General features: G+C 51.6%; 1 protein-coding gene across 1 annotated transcript in view; it reads left to right on the forward strand.

Annotated features, from left to right (window-relative positions):
- The first annotated feature begins 1,827 nt into the window (after positions 1-1,827).
- LOC140901855 (uncharacterized) overlaps positions 1,828-13,916 on the forward strand; it is a 355,046-nt gene continuing 342,957 nt past the window's right edge. Inside the window, exons 1-4 of the mRNA XM_078850362.1 lie at positions 1,828-2,058; positions 2,210-3,129; positions 4,466-4,661; positions 7,450-8,256. Coding sequence (XP_078706488.1) covers positions 2,392-3,129; positions 4,466-4,661; positions 7,450-8,256 — 1,741 coding nt within the window. The 5' untranslated portion in view covers positions 1,828-2,058; positions 2,210-2,391. The remainder of the gene's footprint in view (positions 2,059-2,209; positions 3,130-4,465; positions 4,662-7,449; positions 8,257-13,916) is intronic.

Raw genomic sequence — 13,916 nt, forward strand, 5'->3', positions numbered from 1 at the left:
TGCTCACTGTTCACTCTGGCCACTGTTGTTCATTGTGCCACCGTTCACTCCATCTCTCTATTGCCAATGGTCCTGCGCCATCACCTTCTGCTGCCACCTGCCACTGTGACCTCTGCAAGTTGGTCTCTTGAGGTTCCACCCAGCTCTCAGTGATTTCAGCTGAGCTCTCAGTGGGGGAACCTCACTGCTAGTGCAGACTGGGCCGTCTCTTCCACAGAAACACTGTCCCACAGCAGGTCTAAGCACTTAGACCTGATTATCAGTGATTTCAGCTGTAGTGGTCACTTAACAAAACAAAAGACTCTCTATGGAGCCTACTCAGATCTGTCTTTAAACAGTGGAGAGGGGCAGGTCAAATAGTACTTGTGACTCAGGCAGACCATCAAGCAAAACACCTGTCCCCACCCTCTCTCCTTGATGCCCTCAATCAGCACAGGCTAAGTACAGTTCTAATGCCCTTTACTCAGACAATAAGAACAACAACATTTCATTACCCCCCCCCCACCCCATTCAAGTGATTTGTAACCCAACCCAAGCTAAAATCTAATCACTTGGGTAACACAGCTCTATTTGCTGGATACCTAGGTAGATTAGGTGTGAATGTAAATACAATCTGGTCCTGAAGCCTTTCTCCCCAGCCCCTAACTCATCACTAGCTGTCAGGGGGAGCTCATTTAGACTTTGCTTACAAATCATCATTTGAAATTATTAGGTTGGCCAACATCACCGAAATGAATGCACTGACATTGTCCTAAAAAACAACAGCTGTATAAGGAAGCTAGTCTATGTTCATACTTTTCAAATCTATTATACTTTTTCAGATACACATTTTATCATACACTGTATATCCTTTTAAAGTGTGTATTAATGTTTCAATTTCAATGCAAATTTCCAAACAATCACTAAATTGGCAACCCTGCATGTAACTAGTTCACACAACTTGGGGGGGGTGTGGGGGAAATTCAGGGGGAGTGTACACCCCCCCGAGGAATGTAGGGAAATCCCTGCGCTAGTGTGATTAGAGAGGCTGTAGCAGACATCAGCTAACACACATCTTGTGTTACCTGCTACGACATTGATCCATAAGCATTCAAGATAATTTTTTTCGCATTATCAATGATTCAGAAACAGGCAATCCCATTTTGGATATAGACTGCCCCTCCTACTCCATCCTTCCGAGACAGGTTGTACCCATGGATTCAGCACTCCAGGCCTGGGAATCGTCCCACCAGGTGTCAGGAACACCAACCAGACAATGTAGGCTCACACATGAGCCGTTCCAAGTCCCTGTTTGTTGCCCAGGCACCTAGCATTAGTGGCTAGGCAATGAAAGCCTTTCTTCTCGGAACAGCCTTATGTTCCTTGGTTCATTTTGTCCTCAGCAGCCCCCTTAGACAAAGCCCTGCAGGGAAGGATGGAGGGACGCTGGGTCCTGCCTCGGAGGTGGGGGAGCTGGACTAGATGACCTCTGGAAGGCCCTTCCAGCCTGACATCGCTAGGCTGTGATGACCCCCCCTTTCCTGTTATGCCCGCCCCCCTGCAAGGGGCACAGAATGGGGGAAAGGGCTTCTGCGACAGGTCTCAGACCAGCGCCTGGTTTCCTCCCCGCAGCCTGTTACAGCAGCGTTCACACGAGTCCCAGAGCGGGGCGGGGACGGCAAATCCCGTCCAGGAGCAGCCGCCCGAGCCCGGCCCCTGGCAGAGCCCGTGCGCCTGGTGCCGAGGGCCGGACCCCGGTCAGGCACCGCCCCACTCTCCCGCCCGGATTCCCCCGGGCCGAGCTGCGCAGCCCGGCTCCGCCCTCCCCGCTCGCAGCGCCGGCAGACGCCAGCTCCGGCCGTGGGGCCGGCTGGGAAGCGGCGGAGGCAGCGCCGGGAAGGGTTAAGCCGGCCTCTGCGGCTGACTGACAGCGCTGGTGGCCAGTCCTGGCCGCGCAGAGGGGGGATTAACCCTGCGCTGGCCGGGGGGAGTTCCTGTCTCCAGGCCCGGCTGGGAAAGGAGCCGCCGCGTTCCTTTGTGCCCGGGGTCCTGCACGCCCAGGTCCTGCGGAAAGCGGGGGTAGGCGAGGGTCGGGGAGTGGGGCGGGGCTGGGGGGACAGGTCCAGCGGGTGTTTGGGGAAGTTGAGGCAAGGTCTCTTTTACCTTTTGTGTATTGTGGGTCACGCTCTCCCGTCACACAGGAAAATCCATATGAACTGTTTTGTTGCAGGTTCCCCAGTGTTTCCAAGAGGGGCACGAAGGAGGGAAGCAGGTTTGAGAACTGGAGCCTAGACCTTAGCTGGGAAAAGGCCGAACCCCAAACAGAGAGCGGTCGCAGAGCAAGCGGGCCAACAGCCCCTGCACCTCCAGGTCCAGGCTTTGCTGCAGCAGGTGGGGCCCACTAAAGGGAAAATGGAAAAGCGAGATCCCATGGAACCAGGACCGGGGAAGGAATCCGAGCGGGCTGCAAAAGATCCCGTGGTGGCACCCCCCATCTCAGTAACTCCCAGATGGTCCCGGATTAGACTACATCAGGTCAAGACGGAGCCACAAGAAGGAATGTCCCAGCGACGGCAGGTGCTGCAAGCCCGACAGGCCTCTCCTGAAATTGTGTCAGCTCCAGACCCTGCCTTGGGAAACCCTCAACTGCCGGAGCTCACGCCAGAGGATGACATCGAGGTCTATCTGGCTTCCTTCGAGCGAGTGGCTGAAGCCTGCCACTGGCCCAGAAGAGAGTGGGTGACCCGACTCCTGCCCTCCCTCACTGGAAAAGCCCAACAGGCCATTAGCAGCCTGGATGCCAGAGACGCCCGAGACTATGGGAAGGTGAAGGCAGCCATCCTGCGAGGCTGCAACATCAGCACGGAGATGCAGCGCCTTCACTTCAGGCAGTTCCGCTACCAGGAGGCCAAAGGGCCCCAAGAGGTCTGCAGCCGCCTGCGGGAACTCTCCCATCGATGGCTGAAGCCGGAGATCCGCACCAAGGAGCAGATCATGGAGCTGCTGATCCTGGAGCAGTTCCTGACCATCCTACCCGAGGAAATCCAGAGCTGGGTCTGGGTACGTCACCCGGAGACCTGCGCCCAGGCCGTGTCTTTGGCAGAGGATTTCCAGCTGGGACAGCGAGAGGCTGGAGTGTGGGAGCAGCAGGTGAGAGCAGGTGCAGGGGAATGTTCAGGAGCCTGCCTCCTTTGGGCTCTGCAGGGAATTTGACAGGGCAGGTTTGGGTGCTGGGTGATCACAGGAATTCTCAAGGCAGGACGTGAGTGGGGCTTGTTCTGTGTAATCCTGCTCTCAGCACTGGGGTCTGGGCTGTCTGGGGCTCAGGGCTCAACTGCGTCCCCACAGGGATTTCCAGAGCTCCCTGCTCTGCAACACTCTGCTCTGCAGATCCTGGTGTTCTCTGGTTTGTAGATGGCACTGGCTCTTTAGTATGCAAAGTCACTCAGTACCCTTCAGGAGCCCTTCTTGGGGATGAGGGTGACAGCACGACCTTCTCCTCAGCACTTGACCTGGTAGAGATGCCTCAGTAACACACTGCAAGCAGAACTGGTCACGGATTTAAAATGTGTTATTACAGAAGCATTTCTTGCTCGGGGCTAGATGCTGCTCACTTGGCATGTGAGCCAGGGAAGGGGCAGTTTCTAATCACAATAAATGACCCCATCTGAAGCCTAAGGGCAGGTACCCAGCTTTGTCCAGACAAAGGTTCAACGGACCGTTTTGTGTCCAGGGAATTGTCAAAGTTGGTGTCAACTGTGCCCAAGTTGCTGGAATGCCCAGGAGGGCATGTGGGGCTCAGGACGGAGCGGACTTGGCCACTAAGTACACATCACCATATGCACTTGCCATATGCTAATGACATCTAAATGCCAATTAGCGATCAGCATATAAGCACGCTGTAATCGGACCCTGGTAGAGAGGTCGAGGGTGCAGGGCTCCCACAGACAGAACCCAGAATTTCTTCCCTCATTGTACCCCCTGGAGGAAGGGGTGTGGTACCTCCCTCTAGGGCCCTCCCCCAAGCTGTTGGTGGTGTCCGCAGGGCCCAGTGCTGAGGGAAATTGTCCACTGCTGAGAATTCCTGCACACTGGGGTGTCCCTCAGGACAGCTGTGGGTCTGTCACTCTGCAGATCACAGCTGCCTGGAAGCCCCCTAGGCTCGCAGGCTGTGGAACGCCGCGTGTCTGTCGTGTCCCCAGTGGCAGGGATGTACAGTACTGTGCAGTGTTCAGTACTGACCCTGACTGGCAGGGCTCCTCTTGGTCAGCCTCTTTGTCTCATCGCTTTGGGGGTGAGCCTGCCCACATGTATGCCTGTGCTTCGGTGTGGAAGACCCTCCAAGTCCTATTGACCTTGGTAGGGGCTGGGGGAGCCTTCGCCCTGGGGGTGGACCTCTTTTTGCTAATGGGGCCTTTTAGATACGACTCTCCCCCCGTAATTCTGAGGCCCTAGTTCCACGGTGACCCATGTGGTTCCTTCTCAGGTCACAGTGCGTGTGAAGGTCGAGGAAGTGACCCCAGAGGAGGTGGAGACCCCTGAAGCATTATGGGAATCTCAGAGCTCCCAGCTGGAGCCACTACAGCCCAATACCACATGGGGATCCCAGAAGGATGTGGGACGGAGCAAGTACAAGTTGCCAAGTGCCCCTGAAGAGGAGACCGAAGCTCTACAGGAAACTGGTAATAAGCCATGTGGGGGATTAGGGGTGCCTTTCTGAGGAAAGGGTGTGTGGAGGGGACAGCATGGAGGGGAGAATGGGGGGAACTTTATGGCTCAGAGGATTTATATTGAGGTGTGGAGCCATCAATCTGTAGGTTAATGCACAGCAGGATTGGTGCCTGCGGAACAGGCCACGTAATGGTGGTTGGTCAATCTTGGTAGTGACTGTGGGCTTCGTAGCTAACAGGAACCTTAGAGACCTTGGAAGGTGGGTGTTGTATGCGAGGTGCTCACAGGTGGGATTGGTGTTTCAGAGGAAGAGCCTATGTGGAGGCTGATATCTTGTGTAACATATGGAGTTATGGATACAATTTGGATTGCACTCTGGCTGCCCCCAATCAAGTGGCTGCCTCCTTCTGCCATCTCTTGTCTCCTGTTCAGGATCCTACCAAGCAGGTGCCTTCTCCTCCTGACCCACGTCCCTCAGGCCTTCCCGTGCATCCTGACTGATTCCTGGAAGGAGCCACTTCCTCCCATCCATCCTCTAGGTGCTAATATGGGGAGTGAGGGCAGAATTGGCCCCTCTTAAATTGCTCCCCAGCATGTAGAGGGGATTCAGACCCTGATGGTCTCAACAGAGCAGCTGTGGTTACTTTCGCATTTATCTGCTGGAACAGTAAGAATGAGGAGAATCCTAAGCAGGAAGGGCCCGAGATAGTGAGACGCTCATGGGATGTTATCCCAGAGGGAGCTTGACCGCCATCCCTGGGGCAGCCTCTCTGGGGGTAGCAAGGGTGGGGTTGTAGTACAGAGAGGGCGCTGGCATGTTTCTCACTGTCTAACCTGACCCAGGAGCTCTGTGCAGATGCTGTTAGGTGGGACTGTTTACCTTTACAGAGAGGTTCTGTCTAGCAGGTGGGTGCTCCCTGCCTTGGCTTATAGCAGTCGTGGACCCTTCCCAGCCTTTCTTATAGCCCCTACTGCTGACTTGTCTCCTGTGCATCAAGTCAGGTGGTAGGTTTCCCTCTTCCAGCGGTGGCATCTTCTCTGTTCACCTTCTCTTCCAGCTGTCTCTATCCCCATCAAGGCATCCTTTGAGGAGCCTCTTTCTTTGAGGAACCTGCTGAAGGAAGGGAAAGAAATTGCTGGGGTTTAGTTCTCTCTGGCATCATTATTTTAGGTTACCACTGGGCCTCTCTTCCACAGACCTTTAGCAGGTGCTAGCAAGGAACTGGTCTCATCAAGCAGCCATCACAGCACTGTTTGCTCTGGGAGCAGTTACCTCTTCTGGGCATGATGATCTGGCAGTTTTCTGGGCTCCTTCCAGGTTTTCTTTAGCAGATGTGTTCAGCTGTCGTCCCGTGTCCGTCCCCCCCCCCCCCCCCCGAATCTAGCAAAGGTGTTAAGTCCCACCCAAGAGATCCCTATTAGTAGGGGAAGTCCCACCCCCAGCTATCCCTAACCCTTCTCAGGCAGCTCTAGGACTGTCCTGCTCGCTCTCATGCACCCAGCGTAAACTCCTGTGATGCGCTAACTGTTATAAGGGTGCATCTGCTGAGCTATCTAATCGTGCCATATCCAGCAAAGCTGGTAACAGCCAGGTGGCTAACAGAAGGTGCTCCCTCTGATTCCTGCTGTGCCAGGCTTTTCCATCCCTACCCTGGCCGGCCCGTAGGGGCTGGGGGAACAATCTGATGCTTCTCTACCAGCCTCACTGCTTCTTGCCCACTGGGATGCTGATGCTGTTTGCTGGTCTCAGCATGTGCAGCCATCCTCCTAGTCAGATGGCTCCCCAGCCTCTCCCTTGTGCCATTCAGTCTCTACAGTCATGTCTGTCTATTATCTGTCTCACACAGACTAAACTGTAATTTCTAAACTGCAGTTTCTCCAGGAGATGTCAACAGGGACCCAAGCCCCTGCATGTAGCTTCCCTCGGACACAGCTTCCTGGGACAGATGGCTGCCATGCTAGTGTCCTCAGAGGCAGTCAGTCCATCACCTCTGGCAGTGCTAGGTTCCAGGGCCTTAGCAGAGAGGGCTGAGTCCAGGCTGCATGGCTGTTCCTCATGGCCAGTGCCAAGTCCTTGCCATCCGCTTGCCCAGTGTCCTCTCCTCCCTGGGATTTCGGGATGTTTTGACAGGGGGAGTGCAGGAACTGCAATTCACCCCCTTATGTGGGCTTAGTGCTACATTGGAAATGTCTCTGAGACATTGATGTAAGCGACACTATAGTGAAGTACTGCCTAGAGCATGTGACCCAGGATGGCACAGAGCATTACTGGGCTGATGGGCTGGGACATCCTAGGCTGAACATTCTGTCTCCAGGCAGCGGTAATGTTGGGTCATGGAGCCTCTCTGATTCCTCCCCACAGCATCAGGTGCCTGCAGTGTAACACAGGGAGACCCCGTTTGTTTCCTTGGCATAGTTTAGCAGAAGGGCTTGTATGTGGTTAGTATCTTTATGTACATTTTTGGAGGAAGCAGAGGGAGCTTGATTGCCTCCTAATGAAACATAACAACAGCAGGGAAAGGTTCTGTAGAATGGAGCAGATTAGCAAAGAGTTTGGCCAATGCTGTCTGTGTGGATTGAGCTGCAGAAAGAAAACTGGGGAGCTGACAGGAAAGAAACAAATGGAAGTCCCAAGTGAGCCTCTGGCCCCTATTTCTGCATTGCTGACTTTAGGGCTTCTGCTGGGGGTATCTCCTCTGGGGTGGGACCTGAAGCTGCCTCAGTCACACCTGCTGCAAGGATACCAGTGATTCTTCCTGACAACAGCAGGATCTCAAATAATTTCTCTTTTCCACCCAGCAGGTGCCAAAATCCTGAGCAGAGCAGAGGAACAGCCCAATTTGGGAGAGCAAGAAAACCTGGATCTGGCCCGAACGTCGCAAGGTGGATCAGGAGAGAGTGTCGCCTGCAGACCTGAGCGGGAAGAAGCCTGCAAGAGGCAGAAGAGAAACCCAGCTGGGACCGAGCGAGTTCTGCCAAGGGTGTTCCCACAGCTCCCTGCTCAAGGGACACCTGGGGCCGTAAGAGACCTTAAAAGCCAGGAGAGCAGCGTTCACAGGATGGAGAAACCCCACAGATGTCGAGACTGCGGGGAAAGGTTCTGGGAGAAGCAGGACCTCATGGCCCATGGGAGAGTCCATGAGAAGGACAGACCCTATCCCTGTCCTGAATGTGGGAAGAGCTTCAACAGACTGACCCATCTCCGAACCCACCAGAGAACCCACACGGGAGTGAAACCTTACTCCTGTGGGGAGTGTGGGAAAAGCTTTGGCCATCTCTCCACGCTGACCACGCACCAGAGACTGCACACAGGGGAGAGACCCTACTCCTGTGCTGAGTGTGGGAAAACCTTCACCAACCCCTCGGACCTCAATAAGCACCAGCGCTCCCACACAGGTGAGCGGCCCTACCCCTGCGCCGAGTGTGGGAAGCGCTTCAGCCAGCAATCAAATCTGACAATGCACCAAAGAAGCCACACCGAGGACAGACCGTACCCCTGCACCGAGTGCGGGAAGAGCTTCAAGTACCTCGCTGATCTCACCGTGCATGAGCGCTCCCACACAGGCGAGCGGCCCTTCCCCTGCCCTGAGTGCGGGAAGAGCTTCAGTAACAAATCCTCTCTGGCTCGTCACCAGAGAATCCACGCCAGAGCTGCAGCCAGAAACAAGTGAGACCTGCCAGCTGAGAGCGCCACTCCAGCTGTGTGTGTATAATAATGTGAAGTAGAGGAATGGAAACAGTTAGTGCAGGAAATGGGAGAAATCAGCCCCCTTCTCCCAGTACCAGTTCCATCCCTCCCTCACAAACTCCATGAGGTGGATTAAGAACCATGAGAACAGAGGGTGGCTTCACCTTATGCTCTGAGGAGTCCCAGCCCCTGAAACCCCTGAGCAGGGACTTCTCCCTTACCTACTCTATTTAGCAGTTGAGCAACCTGTCTCTCGTGTCCACATGAACATTAATTAATCTGCTCTGGTTTCCCTGTAGCTTCTCTAAGGGCTGGGCTGCGGCCTACTACAGGCTCTCTGTATTTCTGCTGTTTTGGGATTGGGGTGGGGGTGTGTGTTTGCAATAACCTAGGGACTTGCCCGGGTTGTGAGCAGGTCACTCAAGATAGGGAAGGGATTTCTCCCAGGAAGGCTCAAGATCCCTCAGCTCCATGAGGAAAAAGAACCAAAGAATTCCTCAAGGGCTGCTGCTTACGTCGAACTCACAAGGAGGCATCAGACCCAGCACTGCTGGGAACTGTGGATCCAGGGGGAGGTGTTTGGCCACATCTGTGTCAACCAGCTCTGCCTCTGTGGCTGCACAATCACCCTCTCCACACTCCAGACTTTTCAAGCCCTCCGATGTCACTCTGTAACTATGCCCAAAGTCTACCACATCGTCCCATCTCCTGCTTTCCTGAGAGGAGTTTCCTGCTATTTCCTGTCCCAAACTAAGCATTTAGGTTTGCTATGTAATGAATCTGGTGTGTTTATTCATTGCCTCCTTAGTTTGCTGCTCCTGCCCTGCTTGCTGCCATGTTAACTCTTTATTTACTGCTCTGTCTCTGCAATGTGCTTTTTTTTGTCCATACTGTGTGACTGTTCAGCTGCCCATCAGTACAACTATTGCTTTAGCTGTTTCTGGCGAGATTTTGAGCATGTAGCCTTGATCCTGCAATGAGGTCCCCGCAAGCAAGATCAGGGCCTTTATTTTTATTGACTGACCTACCTCGTCTGCTGCTTTTCTGAATTTCTGGTATTTTTTAGTTGAATCATGTGAACAGTCATTGTAATTAAGTGAATAGTGTTCATTATCGGTTATTGTTCTACATACTTAATTCTTACTAGTCACTTGACACTGTCTAACTGCATTATTATGTCCCTTAATTAGCTTTCTTGTGTCATTTGCCCTTTTGTCATTTTTGTTTCTTATCTGCAGTTGTAACTTCCCAATCACTATAATGATGGGTTTATCAGACTCCAGGGGGGTTTCCGTTTGTTGAATGGTAAGGGAGAGAGGCAGAAATTGGGGCAATTGGGGATGGGAGAACTCAAACACTTAGAGGGGAGACTGAGATGTGCATGGGGACACTGGGCAACATGAGGATCAGTGGTGCAGCCTGATGTGGATCTTATGTGCTGAACTGGGTCACCCTGTCGCAAACAGGATATTGCAGAACTAGAGGGGGTTCAGAGAACGATGAAGGGAATAATCAAGGCCTGGAAGAACTCTCCTATGAAGAGAGATGGATAAGAGGGGGGTTGTTTCCCTCAGCAAGGAGATGAATAAGAGTGGGCAAGATAATAGCATATAAAATAACGGGAATAAAGAAGATAGATCAGGAAATTCTCTATTCTCCTTGTCTCATAACGCATAAACCTGGGGACACTGAATGAAACTAAAGGGGGGCAAATTAGACTATCATTTAGTCTGTCCTACTGCCTATCGCAGGCCACAGAACCTCACCCAACCACTCCTGTAATAGGCCCCTAACCTCTGGCTGAGTTACTGAAGTCCTCAAATCTGGACTCAAAGACTTCAAGTTACAGAGAAGCCATCATTTACTCTAGTTCAAACCCCCAAGTGACCCAAGCTGTAGAGGAAGGCGAAAAACCACCAGGGACCCTGCCAATATTCCTTCCCTATCCCAGATATGGAGATCAGTTGGATCCTATAAATGTAGGTGAGACCCACCAGCCAGACACATGAGAAAAAATTCTCTGTACTAACTCAGAACCCTCCCCATCTAGTTTCCCATCTCTGACTATTGAAGATATTTGCTGCTAGCAGTCTCAGATGGGCCAGATGACATTGTAGGCAACCTCATCATACCATCTCCTCCATAAACTTATCAAGCTCAGTCTTGAAACCAGTTAGATTTTTTTCCCCACTCCTCCCTTTGGAAGGCTGTTCCAAAACTTCACTCCTCTGATAGTTAGAAACCTTCATCTAATTTCAAGCCTAAACTTGCTGAGGGCCAGTACATCTATTTGTTCTTGTGTCAACATTGGCCCTTAACTTAAATATCTCTTCTCCCTCCTTGGTGTTTATCCCTCTGATGCATTTATAGAGAGCAATCATATCTTCTCTCAGCCTTTGTCTGATTAGGCTAAACAAACTAAGATCATTAAGTTTCCTCTCCTAAGATGGGTTCTTCTTTCTTTTGATCATCCTAATAGCTCTTCTCAGCACCTGTTCCAGTTTGAATTAATCTTTCTTAAACATGGGAGACCAGAACTGCGCACACTATTCCAGCTGAGGTCTCACCAGTGCCTTGTATAATGGTAATAACACTTCCATAGCTCTACTGGAAATACCTCATCTGATGCATCCTAGGATTGCATTAGCCTTTTTCACAGCTGCATCACACTGATGGCTCATAGGCATTCTGTGATCAAATAACACAGTCAGGTCTTTTCTTCTGTCACTTCCAACTGATAAGGTGTCCACTTTATAGCAAAAATTCTTATTAGTCCCTAAGTGCATGACTTTGCACTATTAAATTTCATCCCATTTCTATTACTCCAGTGTTCAAGGTCGTCCAAATATTCATGTATGATATTCTGGTCTTCGTCCATATTGGCAATACCTCCCAACTTTGTGTCATCTGCAAATGTTATTAGCACACTCCCACACTGAAAAATAATAAAAGGAAATACTTTTTCACACAGCATGTAATATAGACAGAGGAACTCATTGCCACAGGAAGTCCTTGAGGTCAAAAACTTAGCAAGATTAAAAAAGGATTGGATACATATGTGGGTATTCTTATATCCAGTTACAATAATTATTACAAACAAAATTATGGTGATGATATTACACCTTATGCTTCTGGGTTTTAAACCAATCTCTAATGGTAGGCAATCAGGATAAGACTTTATGTGGCAGTGGATTGTCCTATATCTGCTACTGGGGCGGGGGTGGTGGTGGTGGTTCTTGTTCTTACTCCAGCCTCTGAAGCATTTGATGCTAGCCACAGTCAGACAGGATACAGAACTAGATGAACCTTGGGTCTGATCTAGCCTGGCAATTCCTATATTCCCATGATTTCCATTCCATGTGATAAAGGGACAGCCTCTCTACTCCCAGCCATCTATCCCCTACCTTTTTATCTGCAGTTCAGGCGGAACTACACAGTGGGGATAAGGGACCTAACGCTCCAGAGAAGACATTACAGTATTTGAGAATTTACAGTAGGGAGGAAGCAATTGGTGTCACTTACCCCAAAATGTGACAGGTGTAAGAACCAGGGTAGCCAGAATGGATACCAGCCTAGCATCTTTGCATCTGCACTGAATGCCTGGAAGAGATATTCACCCTTTGGAGCAGGCATCTTGCTGTTCCCATGCAGACATCACGTGTCTTGGAGTGCTGGGCTCTCTGAACCAGCAAAGTAAAACCAGACTTGGAACTTCAACTCCAAGGTAGTTAGTGAGTCTTGTGCATTGTGACTGGATGCTTGGCTTCCTGCAGCCCAGCTGTTCTCAGTGTGGATGAGTGTGTGACTTGGCAAGTTAGGTCATAACTCACTCCTGATGTACCTGCTCTCTGGGAAGGAACAGGGGTAGCTGTAATGGAGACAAGACTCAGGAATTATCACTGTCAACGACCCCTGACTAACAGGCTAGCTGTTGGCCAAATCCTCAGAAAGGGCTCTGACAGCTGCTGCTGAGGAGTCAGTGTTGGAAATATGCGTGTTGCAGGGAAGCAACCCTGAGATATCAAAATGGAATGGCAGAATGTCCTTTTCCAAGGACTTTGTGAGTTTCCAAAAGAAGAGCAAAAGGGCCAAGAATAAGGATTGGAGGGGGACACGACATGCTTTGTAGACTTCATAGAAGGAGTGAGGGAAACTCCAGTGAAAGTGGAGGAAGAGGAGCCAGGTCTAGGTCAGGTTTTGCCATCTCCAACAACTCATAAATATTCCTAATCCCAGTGTGGCTCTGAGCCAAGACAGGGGCTGGATCCCAGGTCCTACACTCTCACTGCCCAGGGAACAGATGACACTGAGGCTTGTCTGACATAGGGATATATCTACACTTCAACCTGGGATGTAACTCACAGCTCGCGATGCTCTGTTTGAGTTAGCATACTAAAAATAGAGTGTAGTTGGAGTGGTGGGAGGGATTAGCTGCCCACACATACCGGTCCAACAAGATGCCTGGCATGTTCTTGGGGCGGCTAGCCCCCACACCGCCATGGCTACACTCTGTTTTAGCACACCAGCTCAATCAGAGCTAATGTGGCTAAGGCTCCTCGACCTGGAAATTACAACCCCTGCTCAAAACGTAGATGGACCTATAGTGCAAGAAGGTGGCAAGGATGGGCAGATGGGGCTGGCCACAGGAGGAGCTCACCCCTCCGCCCCCCGGAAAGGCCCTGGAGTCTTACACTACTTGGGAAGATATCAGAAGGAAGTAGGACGGTCCAGGGAACAGCAGAGATCCCAGGCCTCAGCCTCAGCTCTAGAAATCCCTCTTCCAAACCACCGTGGCAGCCTGCCTGCTGGCTGCTCAGAGGGGCTCTGCCCCTAGTTTAGGGGTTCTCAAACAGGGGGTTGTGACCCCTCAGGGGTTGCAAGGTTATTATGTGGGCAGTCACAGCTGTCAGCCTCCATGCTCAAACCCTGCTTTGCCTCCAGCATTTATAATAGTGTTAAATATTTTTAAAGTGTTTTTAATTAATAAGGGGCAGTCGCACACAGGCTTGCTGTGTGAAAGAGGTCACCAATGCAAAAGTTTGAGAACCACTGCCCTAGCTTGTCTTCCTCCCTGCAGTCCCATTTCCTCGTTTCCCACTGGTCCCTCTGGCCACTGAGCCACAGCCATCTTCCCTGAGAAGTTTGGCTTCAGTCTCCTTGAAAACAATGGGAGTTGGCACGGGCAGCCACCTATGCCAGGGGCAGCCTCACTGCCACACACAAAGGCTATAGGAAAATGGGGACTATCTTGACTGAGGCCAATTTGGCTTCAGACCAGCTGGAAATAATGGGAGACGACGGCCATTTTGAATAGGGGAATATTCACAGACTTGATGCTACACGATGGTGAGAAACTCAACCCCCCCCCACCAAATAATGCCTGGCAACTCTGCCTCCCCCGCCACAGGGCTGTGAGAAGACAGCACCTGCTGGATAGAATATGAACAGGAGACTTGGGGATGGCAAAAACAGGTGGCTGTTTCACTGTGGGATGCCAAGCTACCACAACCCCAGACCTATAGGTCCTGCCCCATATGCCCTGAAGGCCTGTATGTCGGCTCATCCCTGTGAGGCACCA

Source organism: Lepidochelys kempii, chromosome 23, assembly GCF_965140285.1.
Source record: "Lepidochelys kempii isolate rLepKem1 chromosome 23, rLepKem1.hap1, whole genome shotgun sequence".
NCBI classification, from domain to species: domain Eukaryota; kingdom Metazoa; phylum Chordata; order Testudines; family Cheloniidae; genus Lepidochelys; species Lepidochelys kempii.